At 64.0% G+C, this 13,208-nt stretch overlaps 1 protein-coding gene across 2 annotated transcripts; it reads right to left on the bottom strand.

Annotated features, from left to right (window-relative positions):
• Nucleotides 1-554: 554 nt before the first annotated feature.
• EEF1D (eukaryotic translation elongation factor 1 delta) lies at nt 555-13,088 on the bottom strand. 2 transcript variants are annotated; one of them, XM_020881035.2, is made up of 9 exons: nt 9,139-9,263; nt 6,672-7,738; nt 4,849-4,969; nt 4,673-4,744; nt 1,647-1,746; nt 1,440-1,540; nt 1,070-1,288; nt 760-954; nt 555-645 (listed from the first exon to the last, which is right to left on the bottom strand). In XM_020881035.2, exons 2-9 carry the CDS (start codon nt 7,736-7,738, stop codon nt 607-609), a joined length of 1,914 nt encoding a protein of 637 aa, XP_020736694.2. In that variant the 5' UTR covers nt 9,139-9,263; the 3' UTR covers nt 555-606. The 2 variants fall into 2 exon arrangements, with proteins under 2 accessions (XP_020736694.2, XP_020736697.2); XM_020881038.2 differs by lacking the exons at nt 6,672-7,738; nt 9,139-9,263 and adding an exon at nt 12,982-13,088.
• Between the last annotated feature and the right edge of the window lie 120 nt (nt 13,089-13,208).

The following is a 13,208-nucleotide window of genomic DNA, read 5'->3' as shown; positions in this document are numbered from 1 at the left end:
CAGACCAGAGGCTGAGGGGGACACAGGTGGGCCAGGGGCACAGCTCCATGGGGTAGTGTGTCCTGGGGTCTGTCAGGAGCCCAGGTCTCTCTCCAGTGGGTGTGTGTGTGCCAGGTGGGGTGATGGGTGCCCTTCCAGGGCTGGAGGGAGAGGGGCAGGGCTAAAGGAAAAAACCCCACCTCCTTCCTAGACATAGATGCGCACAGGGTTTCCCACAGGTGACTATCTATAGTCACAAGGGCATGGTCAGGACGGCCACTGGGACCTCTTTCCTGGATGGTTCCAGGCTGGCACTTTTGTACCCATGGGGATAACTCAAAAAGAGGAGGAGGAGTGGAGATGGTGGGGGACCGAGTACCCCCCGCTCCCCAGTGGAGGAGACAATGCACGCTGTTAGGGTTCGACCTGGGCACTGCAACTGAGAGCTAAGCGAGGAGGGGATGGGATGGGCAGGCAGAGGGGTGCCCGCACGGCCACACCAGGGACCCAGGCCAGGGGCACTCCCTGGATGTGCCCACCCACAGGGCCCAGACTAGGACACACAGGAGCCAGAGGGCTGCAATCTGTCTTTATTGGCTGCAAGGCTGCACAGGCTCAGGTCAGGGCTCAGATCTTGTTGAAAGCAGCAATGTCAACACTCTGCACCTGCAGACAGGGAGGCTGGTGGTCACATGGGGCCTTGTTTCCGAAAGTCCCACACACCTGGCCAGGGGTTCCCGTGGGACACCCCTGCATCTCCGAGCACGCCCCCTCACTCACGTGCTCCTCGAACTTGGTGATCTCCTCTTCCAGCTGGTCTGTCCCCACCTTGTCGTCCTCCACCACACACTGGATCTGCAGCTTGCGGATGCCGTAGCCCACGGGCAGCAGCTTGGAGCTCCCCCAGACCAACCCATCCAGCTGGACGGAGCGCACACAGGCCTCCAGTTGGGCCATGTCTGTCTCATCATCCCACTGAGGTGAGAGGGAAGGGGCACAGGCCGAGTTTACACCTGCCCTGCCCAGCGCTGACCCCTCCAGCACCCCAGGCATGGGGAGGGGAGGGGAAGGTCGGAGGTGAGCCACTCACAGGCTTCACATCCAGTAGGATGGAGGACTTGGCCACCAGGGCAGGCTTCTTGGCCTTCTTCTCTGCGTACTGCCGCAGCCTCTCCTCACGCAGCTGGGCAGCCTCCTTGTCCTCCTCCTCGTCGCTACCGAACAGGTCAATGTCGTCGTCCTCATCGTCCTCCGTGGCGGTGGCCGCCTTCCTGCTGGGTGGCTCCACTTGGCGCATGGGAGACACGTGCTACCGTGGCAGGGGGAGCGGGTGTGGAGGCTGAGACCCACACAGGCAGGACCCCAGGCCCCTGCCCCTCACTGCTGCCTGGGCTGGCCTACAAAGAGCCCCCAGCTCCCCAGCGCCAGGCCAGGGGTCCCTGGTGGGGGTGGGCCCTCACCTGGGTCTGTGGAGCAGTGGCCCGGTGGGCAGGCGAGCTCTTCTCCAGGGCACTCAGTCGTGCCCCCAGCTTGGAGACAGCTTGCTGCAGATCCTGCACCACTGGGGGGGTACAGGGATGCTGGTCGGACGCAGGGCCCAGGGCAGGACACCCCCCACATCAGGCCCAGGGTGGGACCTCCCACCCCCCACCAGCCCAGGGCCTCACCCCCTCGCAGGGTCTGGTTCTCTACTTCCAGGCTGGCAATCCGGGTGACCAGCTCACTGTGGTCTCCACTGGGCCCGCTGGAGGTCCCGGGGCCTGCACTCTGCAAGGCAGGAGGAAAGGCAGGGCTCACACCCTTGCCTGCCCCTCGGGGTCCCCCATTCACAGCTGTGCTAAAGCAGAGCCCCGAGCTCAGCCTGCGGGGGGAGCCCTGTGAGCACACAGCCGAGTGGGAACCCAGCTCAGGAAGCCGGGGGCTCGGGCGGCCCCGACACGGAGGAGGCCAAGGACTCAAAGTTCCAGGAGCGGCCAGACCCAGGGCAGGGGGACCAGGCAGTACAGCCTTGAGCTAGAAACAGGAGGGGACAGCAAGGGAGGACCCACTGGGGGCAGAAGGATGAGCATCCGGTGCAGGAGTGGCAGCCTGGCCCTGCCTCCCCGGGCCACACGGCTGCCCGCCTTGGAAAGCTCTGGTGACGCGGGGACCCAGTCCAGCCGCCAACCTGCTCCGCTCCTCTCTGAGGGGGGAGCCCGTTGTCTGCCCCAGGCGGCACTGCCCAGGGAGCTCACCCACATGGCGCCACGGCTCGAGCCCGAGCTACACGCCAGGAGCTGGCATGTGGTCACGTGCACCCTGCACCCAATGGAATGGCTCCCAGGACAGGTGCCCAGCCCTTTCAGACAACTGCTGCCCGCCTCCAGCGTCCAGTCACGAGAAAGACCTGGGGCCTTGGGCCTGCCCACCTAGCACCATTTGGAAAGCACGTGGCTGCTCCGTGCCCTGCACACTCCCAGACCACTACCGAGGTGAAGGTCTCCAGAGGCTGACCAATGCTGGCTCCCCGTCCCGGGACCAGTGGGTAGTGCTGGGCTGATACCATGTCTTGCAGGCCATCACTCCCACCACACAAAGCACCCAGCAGAGTCGGCCAGTGGTGCTGGGTGACGGGAAGGGGCAGCGACCAGCCCCCAGACGCCCTCTCTCTTCACGTCAGCCAGGAACCCACCCCAACCTCCCCCAGCTTCCTACCCTGGTCAGTGGGTGGCCGCCCCGCCCCCCACGGCTGACCACCCTTGCCACATCTCCACCTCCGGCTCGCAGCTCAACTCGCACTGCAGTTCCCACTAGGAGGGTCCGTGGGTCCCCTGGCTAGGTGACGTGATCCAGAACCACCTGCTTCTCGGAAGCCCACCCTCCTCCAGGGCTCCACCAGCCTCAGGCTCCCCCATGGCCAGGCCGGGCCTGCCCTCCTGGAGGATCCGCACCCACAAAGCGGATCAAACAGGTCCCAGAGCCTGGAGGCGGCTGCAGCCTCAAACCTTCGCCCTGCTGTGCCCGCCACCCAGTGCTAGAGACCTCCAGACACAGCCCCAACAACACTGACGGGCCCCCAGGTCGCAGGTTCCAGACAAGGCCCCACCTGCCGCACAGCCACGAGGACACCGGCCACTCAGCCCATGGCCTCCAGGCCCCAGGCCTAGCCTCCCACCCTGACTCTGCGGAGGAAGCTGAGGGCTCAGGGCAGGGGCCGTTCCATGACAGCAGGGTGTGGGCGGTGCCACCTGAGGTTCTGCACCTGGAAGCCTGCGTCCCTGCCTGCAGCATGCCTGGCACCAGCAGCCCCCAAGAACCTCTGGAGCCCCGGTGTGTGCTGAGCCCGTTTGTCTCAACCCAAGCCCAGGGCTGGGCCGGCACCCTTCCTGGGCAGCTGAAAGCCCCACCACAGGGCCTCAGCGTGGGAGACACTGAACAATGGGGTCTTCACAGGGGTAATCAGCTGCAACAGGGTCATGATATGGGTCCCAACCCAGTGACTGGTGTCCTTGACAGCGGAGATTTGTTCACAGAAAGATGGAAAAACATAGGAAGAAGACAGCCACCAACATGCCAAGGCCTCTCCTTCTGAGAACCTCAGAAGGAGCCTACCCCATCCACACCTTCCGCTCCGAGTCTGACCATCCAGGATGTCAAAACAAGTTTGTGTTGTTTCGGTCACCTGGTGTGTGATGCTTTGTCATCACAGAGCCAACTCCAAGTCCCCTGATCCTGTGGAAAGGTGACCCCAGGGCAGAGGGTCTGTGGAGCTGGATGGGCAAGCTACCCTGGATTAACCTGCAGGGCCTGGTGTCGTCACAAAGGGCCCCATCAGGGAGAGGCAGGAGAAAGAAACAAGATGGAAATGGGTGTCATAGTCCTGACACTGCTGGCTGGAAGCCACAGGCCAAGGCATGTGGACAGCTTCTCAAGGCTGGAAAAGGCAGGAAGGTGGGTTCTCTCCTGGAGCCTCCAGAAGCACAGCTCTGTGGACACTGAGCCCGAGGCTGGACACTACCCTGCGGCCCTGGGCGGGCGAGCAGCAGGGCTGCCATCCCCAAGGGCCATGCCCCAGTCAGGCCAGGGACAGAGCTGGACGGGGCTGTGCTCCCCTCCTGACCTCAGGTGGGCCGGGAGGCCACGCTGGGCTGCAGGCCCCTCTCTGGGCCTGCGATCAAGATGGTAGCTTCACGACCTGTGAAGCTCCAACACTTCGGCCACCTGATGCAAAGAGGCCACCTGACTCATTAGAAAGACCCTCACGCTGGGAAAGATTGAAGGCGGGAGGAGAAGGGACGACAGAGGATGAGATGGTTGGATGGCATCACTGACTCAGTGGACATGAGCTAGAGCAAACTCTGAGAGTTGGTGAAGGACAGGGAGGCCTGGCGTGCTGCAGTCATGGGGTCACAAAGCAGACACGACTGAGCGCCTGAACGACCATGACGACATGGTGACCCACCCCTCCGGGGACAGCCACACTGACGGGGGCGGAGGAAGGAAGGCAGGCGCCAGCACGCAGGCCTGGGGTGATAGGAGCCGCCGCCGCAAGGCGGGCAGCGCCAGGTGGCCACCAGCTTGGCGAGGCCACAGGAGGGAGGGCGCCCTCTCCGGCAGTGCGGTGGGCAGCCCTGCACGCCTCACCCCAAGGTGCCCCAAAGGCCATGCTGGGGGAAATGCCAGACAGGCCGCCTGGCGTGAGGGCAGTACTCACTCCAGCCAGAGACTTCTGGATGTTTTCTCTGGCTCTCGCAATGTCACGGAGGATCACACTGGCGCCATTCTCCTGCAGACGGTGCAAAGAGAACCTGTTTTTTTCAATTAAAATTAAAAAAAAAAAAAAAAAATTAAGCCTCAGCTACCCCGAGGCCCAAGTGCAGCAGCCCCTACCTGGCGTGAGGAGCCAGCCATGGGCCCGTTCATCTGCTCATAGAACTTCCTTTCCGCATCGTCATATTTGAACTTGTCAAACCAGATCTTCTCATGCACGAGGAAGTTTGTGGCCATTTTTCTGTGGAAGAGAAGAGAGAGACTAAGACCCGCCAGGAGGACAGGCTGCCCGCACCAAGGCCCCAGGACCTGCCCACACGCGCACCGTCCCGACGGCCTGGACCCCGAGGGAGCAGGGCAAGCTGTCCAGTCCTGGGTGGCAAGGGCTCCAGGTTCCAGAACAGGGCACCAGAGATTCTCAGCGTGGGCTACAATGAGCCTGGTACCCCCCTAACCCCAAGCCCACTGTATGGACCCCCTTCAGGGCTAAGGCCGGTGGTCTCCCGGCCAGTCCCCAGGATGAGCAACTCTCAAAACATGGCCAGGGACCTCTGGGGGTCACCAAGGTCCTTCCTTTCCCCACCATGTATCTGTTCGAGGCTGGACTGGTCAGACAATACACACCCACACACTGAATGCATAGCAGGTTTAGGAATCCAGCTGTCTCCTATTAAGCCAGACACAAGATTTGCAAAAATACAAAATAAGGCCACCCCACTTCACTGAATATTTGTTACAGAAAAACTATTCCTCATATCAATGTTAGTAATGTGTAACAAGCTTATTACACTGCATTTAACTGCTACGGTGGGAAAACCGATAGAGAAAACAAACGCTAACACCCCGAGTGTGAGTCTGGCTGCTCCAGGTGTGTCTGTGAGCCGGATCCAGCCGCATTCAAGGCTGCAGCCGGCAGCTTTTCCACCACTCGGCAGGGCAGGGGAACCGCTAGACCTGGGCCATAGCCCAGACGACACAAGCAAAGTCCACTGCTCAGGGCTGCCCGTCCCTCAGCCAGTGCAACAGAACAGGATCCGATCGAACCGACACTCTTTCCTGCAGATCCCCGGCCACCACTGGACCTCAGTGACGAGAGAGGAGGGACCCTGAGGCCCCCCCACCTCTCCCCCAAGAGGCACCGTGAAGACGGTTTAGTCCCACACCTCACCTCCGACCTTCTGGGGAACATCTGACCAGAACAGACCCCACACCACGGCCAAGACCCTATCAAAGCAGCATGTCCATGCCCTCTGATGGGGCAGAGGGGCTCCTGCCAGAGTCTAGGGTCCAGGGAGCGCCCCACACGCGCGCTGGCCCTCTCCCTAATGCTGTGCCTCCAGGCTGCCTGTGGTCCACCCGTCTCTGCCCACCTGCCTGAGCCCCGCAGGCTAGCAGACCCCTTCCTCAGATAGGCCCTGGCCCCCAGAGATCAGCTGGCACTGCACACGATCACTCTGGGGCCAGACCCCCGGGCCCACAGGCAGGAGGCAAGCTAGCCTGGTCCAGTGGGTGTCTTTCAGACTCAGGTAGAGCACCGGAGACACCCACCTCATCTCAGGTGGCTTCAGATGAGGGCGGAGGGGAGACGGCAGAAGGGGTGGGGTGCCGGGCCCAGTGGGGCTCAGAGACCAGGACCCGCCATCGCATACCCCAGCCCCCACCCGTGACTGTCAGGGGGGACTTTGCAAGCTGCCCGGCCAGAGGGGAAACTCCACACAGACCATATTTGGGCCCACTCCAGCCCCATGGGAGTGATCAGGATGCAGGCTCAGGTGGAGCCCGGAGGCAGCAGTGCCCGGGGCAGAGCCCTATCCCTGGAGAGCTGCTGGGGTAGCCCACTCGGGTGGCCGGCAGTCTTGGGAGGAGCCCTGCCAGGGTGGGAGCAGGGAGGGGCGCATGCTGGCCTGGGAAGCCCAGGCACCCAGCAGGCACGCTTCTCCTACTTGGGTCTCAGGCTGGACACGGACGGGCCTGGCCGGGCACTGGGTCGATGAGCCAGGGACGCAGCTTCGAGGCGCCAGGCCATGCGCAGGGCCTCAGCCGCGTGGTGGCGGCACTCCGCGCTGTCGTAGGTGGGCTTGCTGAGCCAGGGGGCCTCGGCGTCCTTGTGCAGGAAGTACCAGTAGGGCAGGGCACAGGCGGTCTCCCCGTCGGCCCGTCGCGGCCCAAGCCGCTTGCTTCCCACGGCGTTGCGGCCCCGCCGGTCTCTGCGGCCCCGCCGGGCACCCTCTGCCTGGCCGGCTCGCTCCTGCAGGCGCACCTTCCCAGGTGGATGGCCGTCAAACAGGGCCTCATAGAAGCCCCTCTCAGCTGCATCATAGCGGGGTTTCTCCAGCCACACCTCTCGCACCAGCGCCTGCAGGCTGCCCAGCGGTGGCTGGCCGTTGGCCGGTGGACCAGACTGGTGGAGAAGGCGCCGGTCGAGGGCAGCCACCCGCTGGCCTGTGTCGGGAGCCCCCTGAGGACCGCTCCCCTCTGCGGCCAGCAGCAGGGCCTGAGACCACTCCACAAATGCCCGCTCAGCCTGGTCGAAGGACGACTTGTTGACCCAGACGCCCCAGGTCACGTGGTGGCAAGCCACCTGGCTCCCGTGGGTGCAGGGGTCCCCGGGGGCCAGGGTGGGACGCTGGGCTGCCTGGGCGGCCACATCGGCCAGCCTCTGGCGGTATGAGCTCTCCGCCTGGTCAAAGAGCGGCTTGTCCAGCCAGACGTGGTCGGCCGAGAGGCCCACAAGGGCCAGGTCCGCCTGGCAGAGCCAGCCCTTCGGGGAGCGCTTCCTCTTTTTCTGCAGTGGCTTCTTTCCATCGAGGTTCTTCCCGGGCTCGCTCCTGCCGCCGCTGTCCGCCTCGTCCTCCTGACCTGGCCCATTCATGGCCAGCGTCTCGGCCAGGAGCTGCTGGGCGGCGGCTCTCGCGGCCTCGTGCTCGTAGAACCTCCGCTCAGCTTCCCCATACTTCTGCTTGTCCTCCCAGACGGTCTCCAGGGCCCAGGCGGCCTTCCCGCTCCTCATCTTGCGTGCAGCGTTAAAAAGCAAGCACAAGAGGGCAGTTGCAACACGGCCCCTCCCAGTCGGCCCTCCCCGCTCGGCCTCCCGAATGGGGTGCCCTGGGTCAGCATGCACAGGGAGCTCGGGAGGCAGTCAACACGCGTGTGCAGGGCTGGGGGGGGGGGGGCACCTGTGCGTGTGTATCATCTTAACTGCAAAACATATCTCATCCAACAAGTACCCAGGCTCTCTCCAAGAGGTCCAGAGAACACTTTCCAAACCTCTTTGGTTACAGAAACCTTTCCTGTGAACCCCAAGAATGGCCACCAGGTAAAACACAGGACACATTCAACTAATCTGACTTTGACGTTGACAGCAAATGATCTTGAAAATAAGTTTGTCCCATGAAACAGTTGAGACTCCCAGTCTCAACTGGGAAAAGTGAGTTTACTGTTCATCTGAAATTTTAACTGGATGTCCTGTGCTTTCACTAGGCCTGGCCAACCCCCGAGGCACCAGGGCTTCTGTTCTACGGAAATGACTTGGCGGTCTCAAGAGGACGGCCCCGCACAGCACACCCCGCCTGACCTGAGTCTCCCACCTGCATGGCCACAGTGCCATCCTAAGCAGGGCCTGTTCCAAGAGGGAACTGGAGGGTCAGGGACAAGGGGCAGCCAGGAGCAGATGGTGAGAGCCCACCCCCATGGAGGCCAAATCCGGGGACAGAGCAGGGAATCACTATCTAAAAGGGAAGGTACCCAGTGGCCCAGGCAGAACCTGACCACCCCGTCTCCAGAGCAGGAGGCAATCAGCCCCTACCATGGGTGCACCTCAAGGGGCCACACAGGAACCTGAGTCCTGTCCCCGCATTTTAGCACCTTTTGGTTAAGGGGCTCCATCACCGGAACACTGGGAGGTGACCACGGGGCTCGGCACCTCCCGCCATGGCCCCTGGACAAGCTTCTGCTACACCCCGATCCTGCTGCTGGCATGGGGTCCCCCGTTCTGCTCTGGGGCATCAGGTTCCACAAAGACTAGACCCCACCCAGGCAGCCCAGAATGCTAAAGCACCCCCCACTGCCAGAAGCAGCCCCGCCCAGGAAGCCAGCCTGCTCTTGGGATGCATCAGGGGCCCCAAGCCCACACAAGACCGGCCAGTTCTAGAGTGGGGCTGGACTGGCCAAGGTCTCCATGCCCCTCAGACCCTACTCTGAACCCTGTGCTGGAAGCAGAGGCGCCAGACCAACTGGCCCAGGGGCTGGGCAGCTGCCCCCTAGGACGTCCCGTGTCCCCTGCTGCCGCTGTGAGGTCTGTGGAGCCCTCACCCAGGGGGAGGCCCCAGGGGGAGGCAGACTGATGGCACACCCTACTCCCCGTTCCCTCCAGGGCCTACAGCCCCCCAACCAAAACCCGACTCCAGTTACCCCGTGATGCACAGGCTAAATCCCGATCTGCCCAGGGCCTCACAGAGACCCCTGTGTTCTGAGGGGCAGGGGCCTCAGGCTTAGAGGGGTCCCTGGCCGCCCCCTTGGGCCTCCCGCTGGGCGGCAGCAGCACTTACTGAGGCCAGGCTGATGGCAGAGGCAGTGATGGGGGGCAGGGCCGGGTGCCCAGGGGGCAGGGACATTGTGACATCACCCTCTGTCCCCGGGGGCTGCGGGCCTACCAGGCTGGGCCTGTCTGCCCTCTGCCCACGCCCAGAGACCCTCACACAGCAGCCTTGCCCACCAGGCTGAAGCTCTGCCTGAACCTAGCAGCCTAGACACGTGGCTCCTCGCACCAGACCAGGCTCCGCTCGGAGCCCTCTGAGCCACTGCTCCGGGCAAGGGGGCCGTTTCTGAACATGCCTGAGAGCAGGGCTGGCCGGGGCGGTGGTGGCGCCCTGCCCTCCCACAGGTGGAGGAACGCAGGCTGATCCCTGCTCAGGGGTACTGCCCACTGCCGGGGCTGGGGCTGACTCGGCCCGGGACAGAGCAGAGGCTACCCCCCAGGCCCAGCTTCCACTTCAGATGAGGTCAGGCGCCCCGGAGGTGTCAGGATGCAGCAGGCACAGGGGCTGGGCTGTGGTGCCCAGGCGCCTGGGGCAGGAGGGTACTTACTTTCCCTTTGGTCTCCTAGGACAGCATGAAGAGAAAGCAGCAAGGTTAGAGGCGGTCTGACAGGGCGGCCCGAGCAGGCTGGGGGCCTTTGCTGAAGCTGCTTGGTGAGGCGGTGTGGAGGCAAGTTTGGTGGAGGAGAAAGACAGCCAGAGCTCACCCCCAAATCCCCGTTCAGTTCAGTCGCTCAGTCGTGTCCGACTCTTTGCGACCTCATGGACTACAGCGCGCCAGGCCTCCCTGTCCATCACCAACTCTCGGAGTTTACCCAAACTCATGTCCATTGAGTCGGTTATGCCATCCAGCCTACTCATCCTCTGTCGTCCCCTTCTCCTCCCGCCTCCAACCCGCCCAAGTCCCAGGGGGTGGCCAAGTCCACGCTTGAGGCAGTGCCGCTCCACTGTCACTCAAAGTGGGCCGGAGCCCCTGCAGCACCAAGGCCCCAGCTGGGCTCCGCCCTGAGCCCACCTGGGAGTGAGCCAGCACCTCCAGCACCCCACTGTCCACGGGGAGCAGGGTGGGGATCCCCCACTCCACAGGGTCCAGGCCTCTGGACCGAGCGCAAGGTGACAAGGATTCCACATGGGCACCCAGGCCCAGTGCCCATGCTGGACAGGGCCTCTCCCTCAGGGCCACTGTTGGGGCAGGGGCAAAAGCCCAGATGGGCAGGGTGCCACTGTCCCCACAGGCCTCTCAGGGACAAAAGGACAGATGGGGCGCCTGGCCCTGAATTCACAAGGGGCGGCATCCCAGGAGCCAAGAACCCGGCCAGCCCTGCCCCCCAGTTCATGCCACGCTGTGGCCAGCACTAGAGTGCCAGCATCAGGTCAGCGGTACACAGGGCGCACCAGGAACCTCAGGGGGCGTGCAGCAAGGCTCTGGGAGGAGGAGGACTGTGCAGGACAGCCATCCCAGCGAGGCTGACCACACAGTGCAGGCCGGCTGGTGAAGCCGGTGTCGGGACAGGATGCTGGAGGGCGGGGTGCCAGGGAATCTCAGGACAGCCAGACCGCTGGCTCGCCTGCAGGGCCAAGGGCAGGCTGCTGACCACTGAGGCCAGTTGAGACCTCTTGCACGAGAGGGGCCGCAAGGGCTGCCAGGCCCCAGGGTGAAGGCAGTGAAGAAGCTCACCCCTGCCTCCCAGCCCAGGCCTGGGGAGTACACTGGCTCTGCCCAGCGACCGTCTCTAAAGCGGGACCCAGGCTGGGGCTCCGCGCAGCTGGAGGGCGTTCCTTCAGTGACAGAGGGACCGGGCAGCAGCCCCGCCCAGAATACTCTGGCCTCAGGGTCCCGAAGGACACCACGGTGGGGGGCCCACAAGTCCCTGGGTGAACGGAGGTTTCCGGGTAACCTAGGGCTCACGCGGCCCCATCACTGCCACACAGAGAGGCTCCCAGGTGATCTACCTGGGGGTCAAAGCGCTATGCCCACCTTCCACAGAAGAGGGAATCGGGGTGAGGTGTGTGCAGACAGGGCCCTCAGCTGGCGTGACCTGACCGAGAGTTGCCGGACAGAGCACCCCGTGCGTACAGGGTCCAGGAGGGCGGGTGAGGGCAGCTATGCCCCGGGGCAAGTGCAGGGCCATGATGCCCCCTGCCCTTCCCCTAGGGGTGACCGCCACAGCCCCATGTCCTCCTCAGATGCTTTCCCACCCGACTCCTGGACAGTTCACTCCCACTCAGAAATGCCAACCTGCCTCGCAGGCAGGAAGGGGGGGGCGCCTGCACCCCAAGACTCAGGCCCTACGCTGTGTCTGCCCATGGCACCCCACCCCGGCCAGCGCCCCGTCCACACTGCAATGCCACAGCCATGGCGCTATTTCTGTCCCGTCTCTGGTGCCCCATCAATCCACCCTAGCCGCCGGATCCTGCACCCCTCCCCCGGGGCGGCTCCAGCAGCATGCACCCAGAACCCGTGACCCCTCACACAACTGGAGGAGGGGAGACATGTCCTGGGCCAGTAGGTGAGGGGCTGGGACTCCATGTCTCACTTTGACACCAGTCCTTCACACAAATGTCACAATGCTGTCCACGTTGAAATCACACATATCATCTTAAAACGGGCACAGGGCCAGAGCTCACGCCAGCACTTCTTGCCTGCAGCCCCTGGAAACCTGACACCAGGGCACAAACACTGGAGATAAGCTGTGCTGAGCTCTGCGGCCTCACCCAGCTCCCCAGGATAGAGACCCAGCACAGGCCCTGCAAGGGGCTCTACCAGGGGACCGTGCCACCCACCCAGGCTCCTGTGAAGCCCACAGAGGCCGCGCTCCAAGATGAGGAGCTGGAGGGCACCCCCGGCCCTGGCCCAGGACTGACCGCCCCGCAGAGCTGGCCCAGAGCACCTGCTCCTTGGAGTCTGTCTGCCACCCCTTCTCAGCGGACACCCGTGTCTGGAGCTGGTGGAGAGGGTGGTCTCAGGAAGGACGCAGTCACCGTGAGCTCAGCCCACTTACCGGCTGAGGCTTCTCAGAGGAGCTGGGAGTGTCAGAACTGCTTCTGAGACACGACCTGGGGCCTACCCTGCCCCAGGTCCGCCAGGGTCAACTTGCCCTCCTGACAGACAAGGAACACCCACACAAACGGCTTTCTTGCTCTCCGCGGCACCTCGCTCTGCAAACCTGAGGACGCCTCCATCGGGTCCCCATCCTACTTGGCTCCAGCACAAGCCTCTCCCTTCGTTCCAGCGACACTGCCCAACAGCCCGGACCACCTTGTCCAAACCTAGCTCCTCCACCACCACTCTCAAGAAGGCGGTGTTTGAGTCACCCAGCAATCACGTCCTTACTCTTCCCCGCGTCCGTGAACTGTCCAGGTTCTGAGACAGTTGACAGAGGTTGGGCCCGTGCCTGGACTTTAGGCCCAGAGCCGGCGTGCAGCAATTAACTGCTCAACAAACGCGTACAAACGGGAAGCTACAGGCCCGGGCCACGGCTGGGCAAACATCCATGTCACCCACCGAGGCGGGGGGCAGAGCGGCCCCGGTATGCCCGCCGCCGCACAGGTCCAGCGGGCACATGGCCCGCGCGCCCCGCCCCTCCGGGCGGCCACCAGCCTGCAGTAGGCCCCGCGCCGCGGACTCCGCGGCACTGCAGCCCGGCCCCCGCCTGCGCAGCGCGGGCCGCTTCTCCCCTGGGCCCGGGGGCCTGGCGGCGCGAGCCGCGGTACTCACACGCCAGCCAAGGACGCGGCGACCAACGAGCAGGGTTCGGCGGCGCGCGACGGCAGAGGAAAGGGAGGGCCACGCGGTTCGCGCACGGGAAGTGAAGCGGCGGGCTCTACCACAAGCCGGAGAGCGGGGGACGCAGCCCGCGCGCACGCCCTACGGCGCGGCCGGGGCCCTCCGTGCGACGCTCCCCGCGGGAGCGAGGAGAGAAGTCAGTGGGAGACACCCGTGAA

This window comes from Odocoileus virginianus, unplaced genomic scaffold, assembly GCF_023699985.2.
Source record: "Odocoileus virginianus isolate 20LAN1187 ecotype Illinois unplaced genomic scaffold, Ovbor_1.2 Unplaced_Contig_23, whole genome shotgun sequence".
Classification (NCBI taxonomy): Eukaryota; Metazoa; Chordata; class Mammalia; order Artiodactyla; family Cervidae; genus Odocoileus; species Odocoileus virginianus.
The sequence above is the reverse complement of the archived record's forward strand: the minus strand, read 5'-3'. Positions and strand labels throughout refer to the sequence as shown.

Excerpts from the sequence above, each read along its gene's own strand:
- EEF1D (XM_020881035.2), bottom strand. The coding sequence starts at position 7,738 with ATGAGGAGCGGGAAGGCCGCCTGGGCCCTGGAGACCGTCTGGGAGGAC. Across the intron at positions 1,747-4,672 it reads TCCAGAAGTCTCTGGCTGGA|AGTGCAGGCCCCGGGACCTC; the intron begins GTGAGTACTGCC and ends CCTGCCTTGCAG. Across the intron at positions 1,541-1,646 it reads GAACCAGACCCTGCGAGGGG|TGGTGCAGGATCTGCAGCAA; the intron begins GTGAGGCCCTGG and ends GTACCCCCCCAG.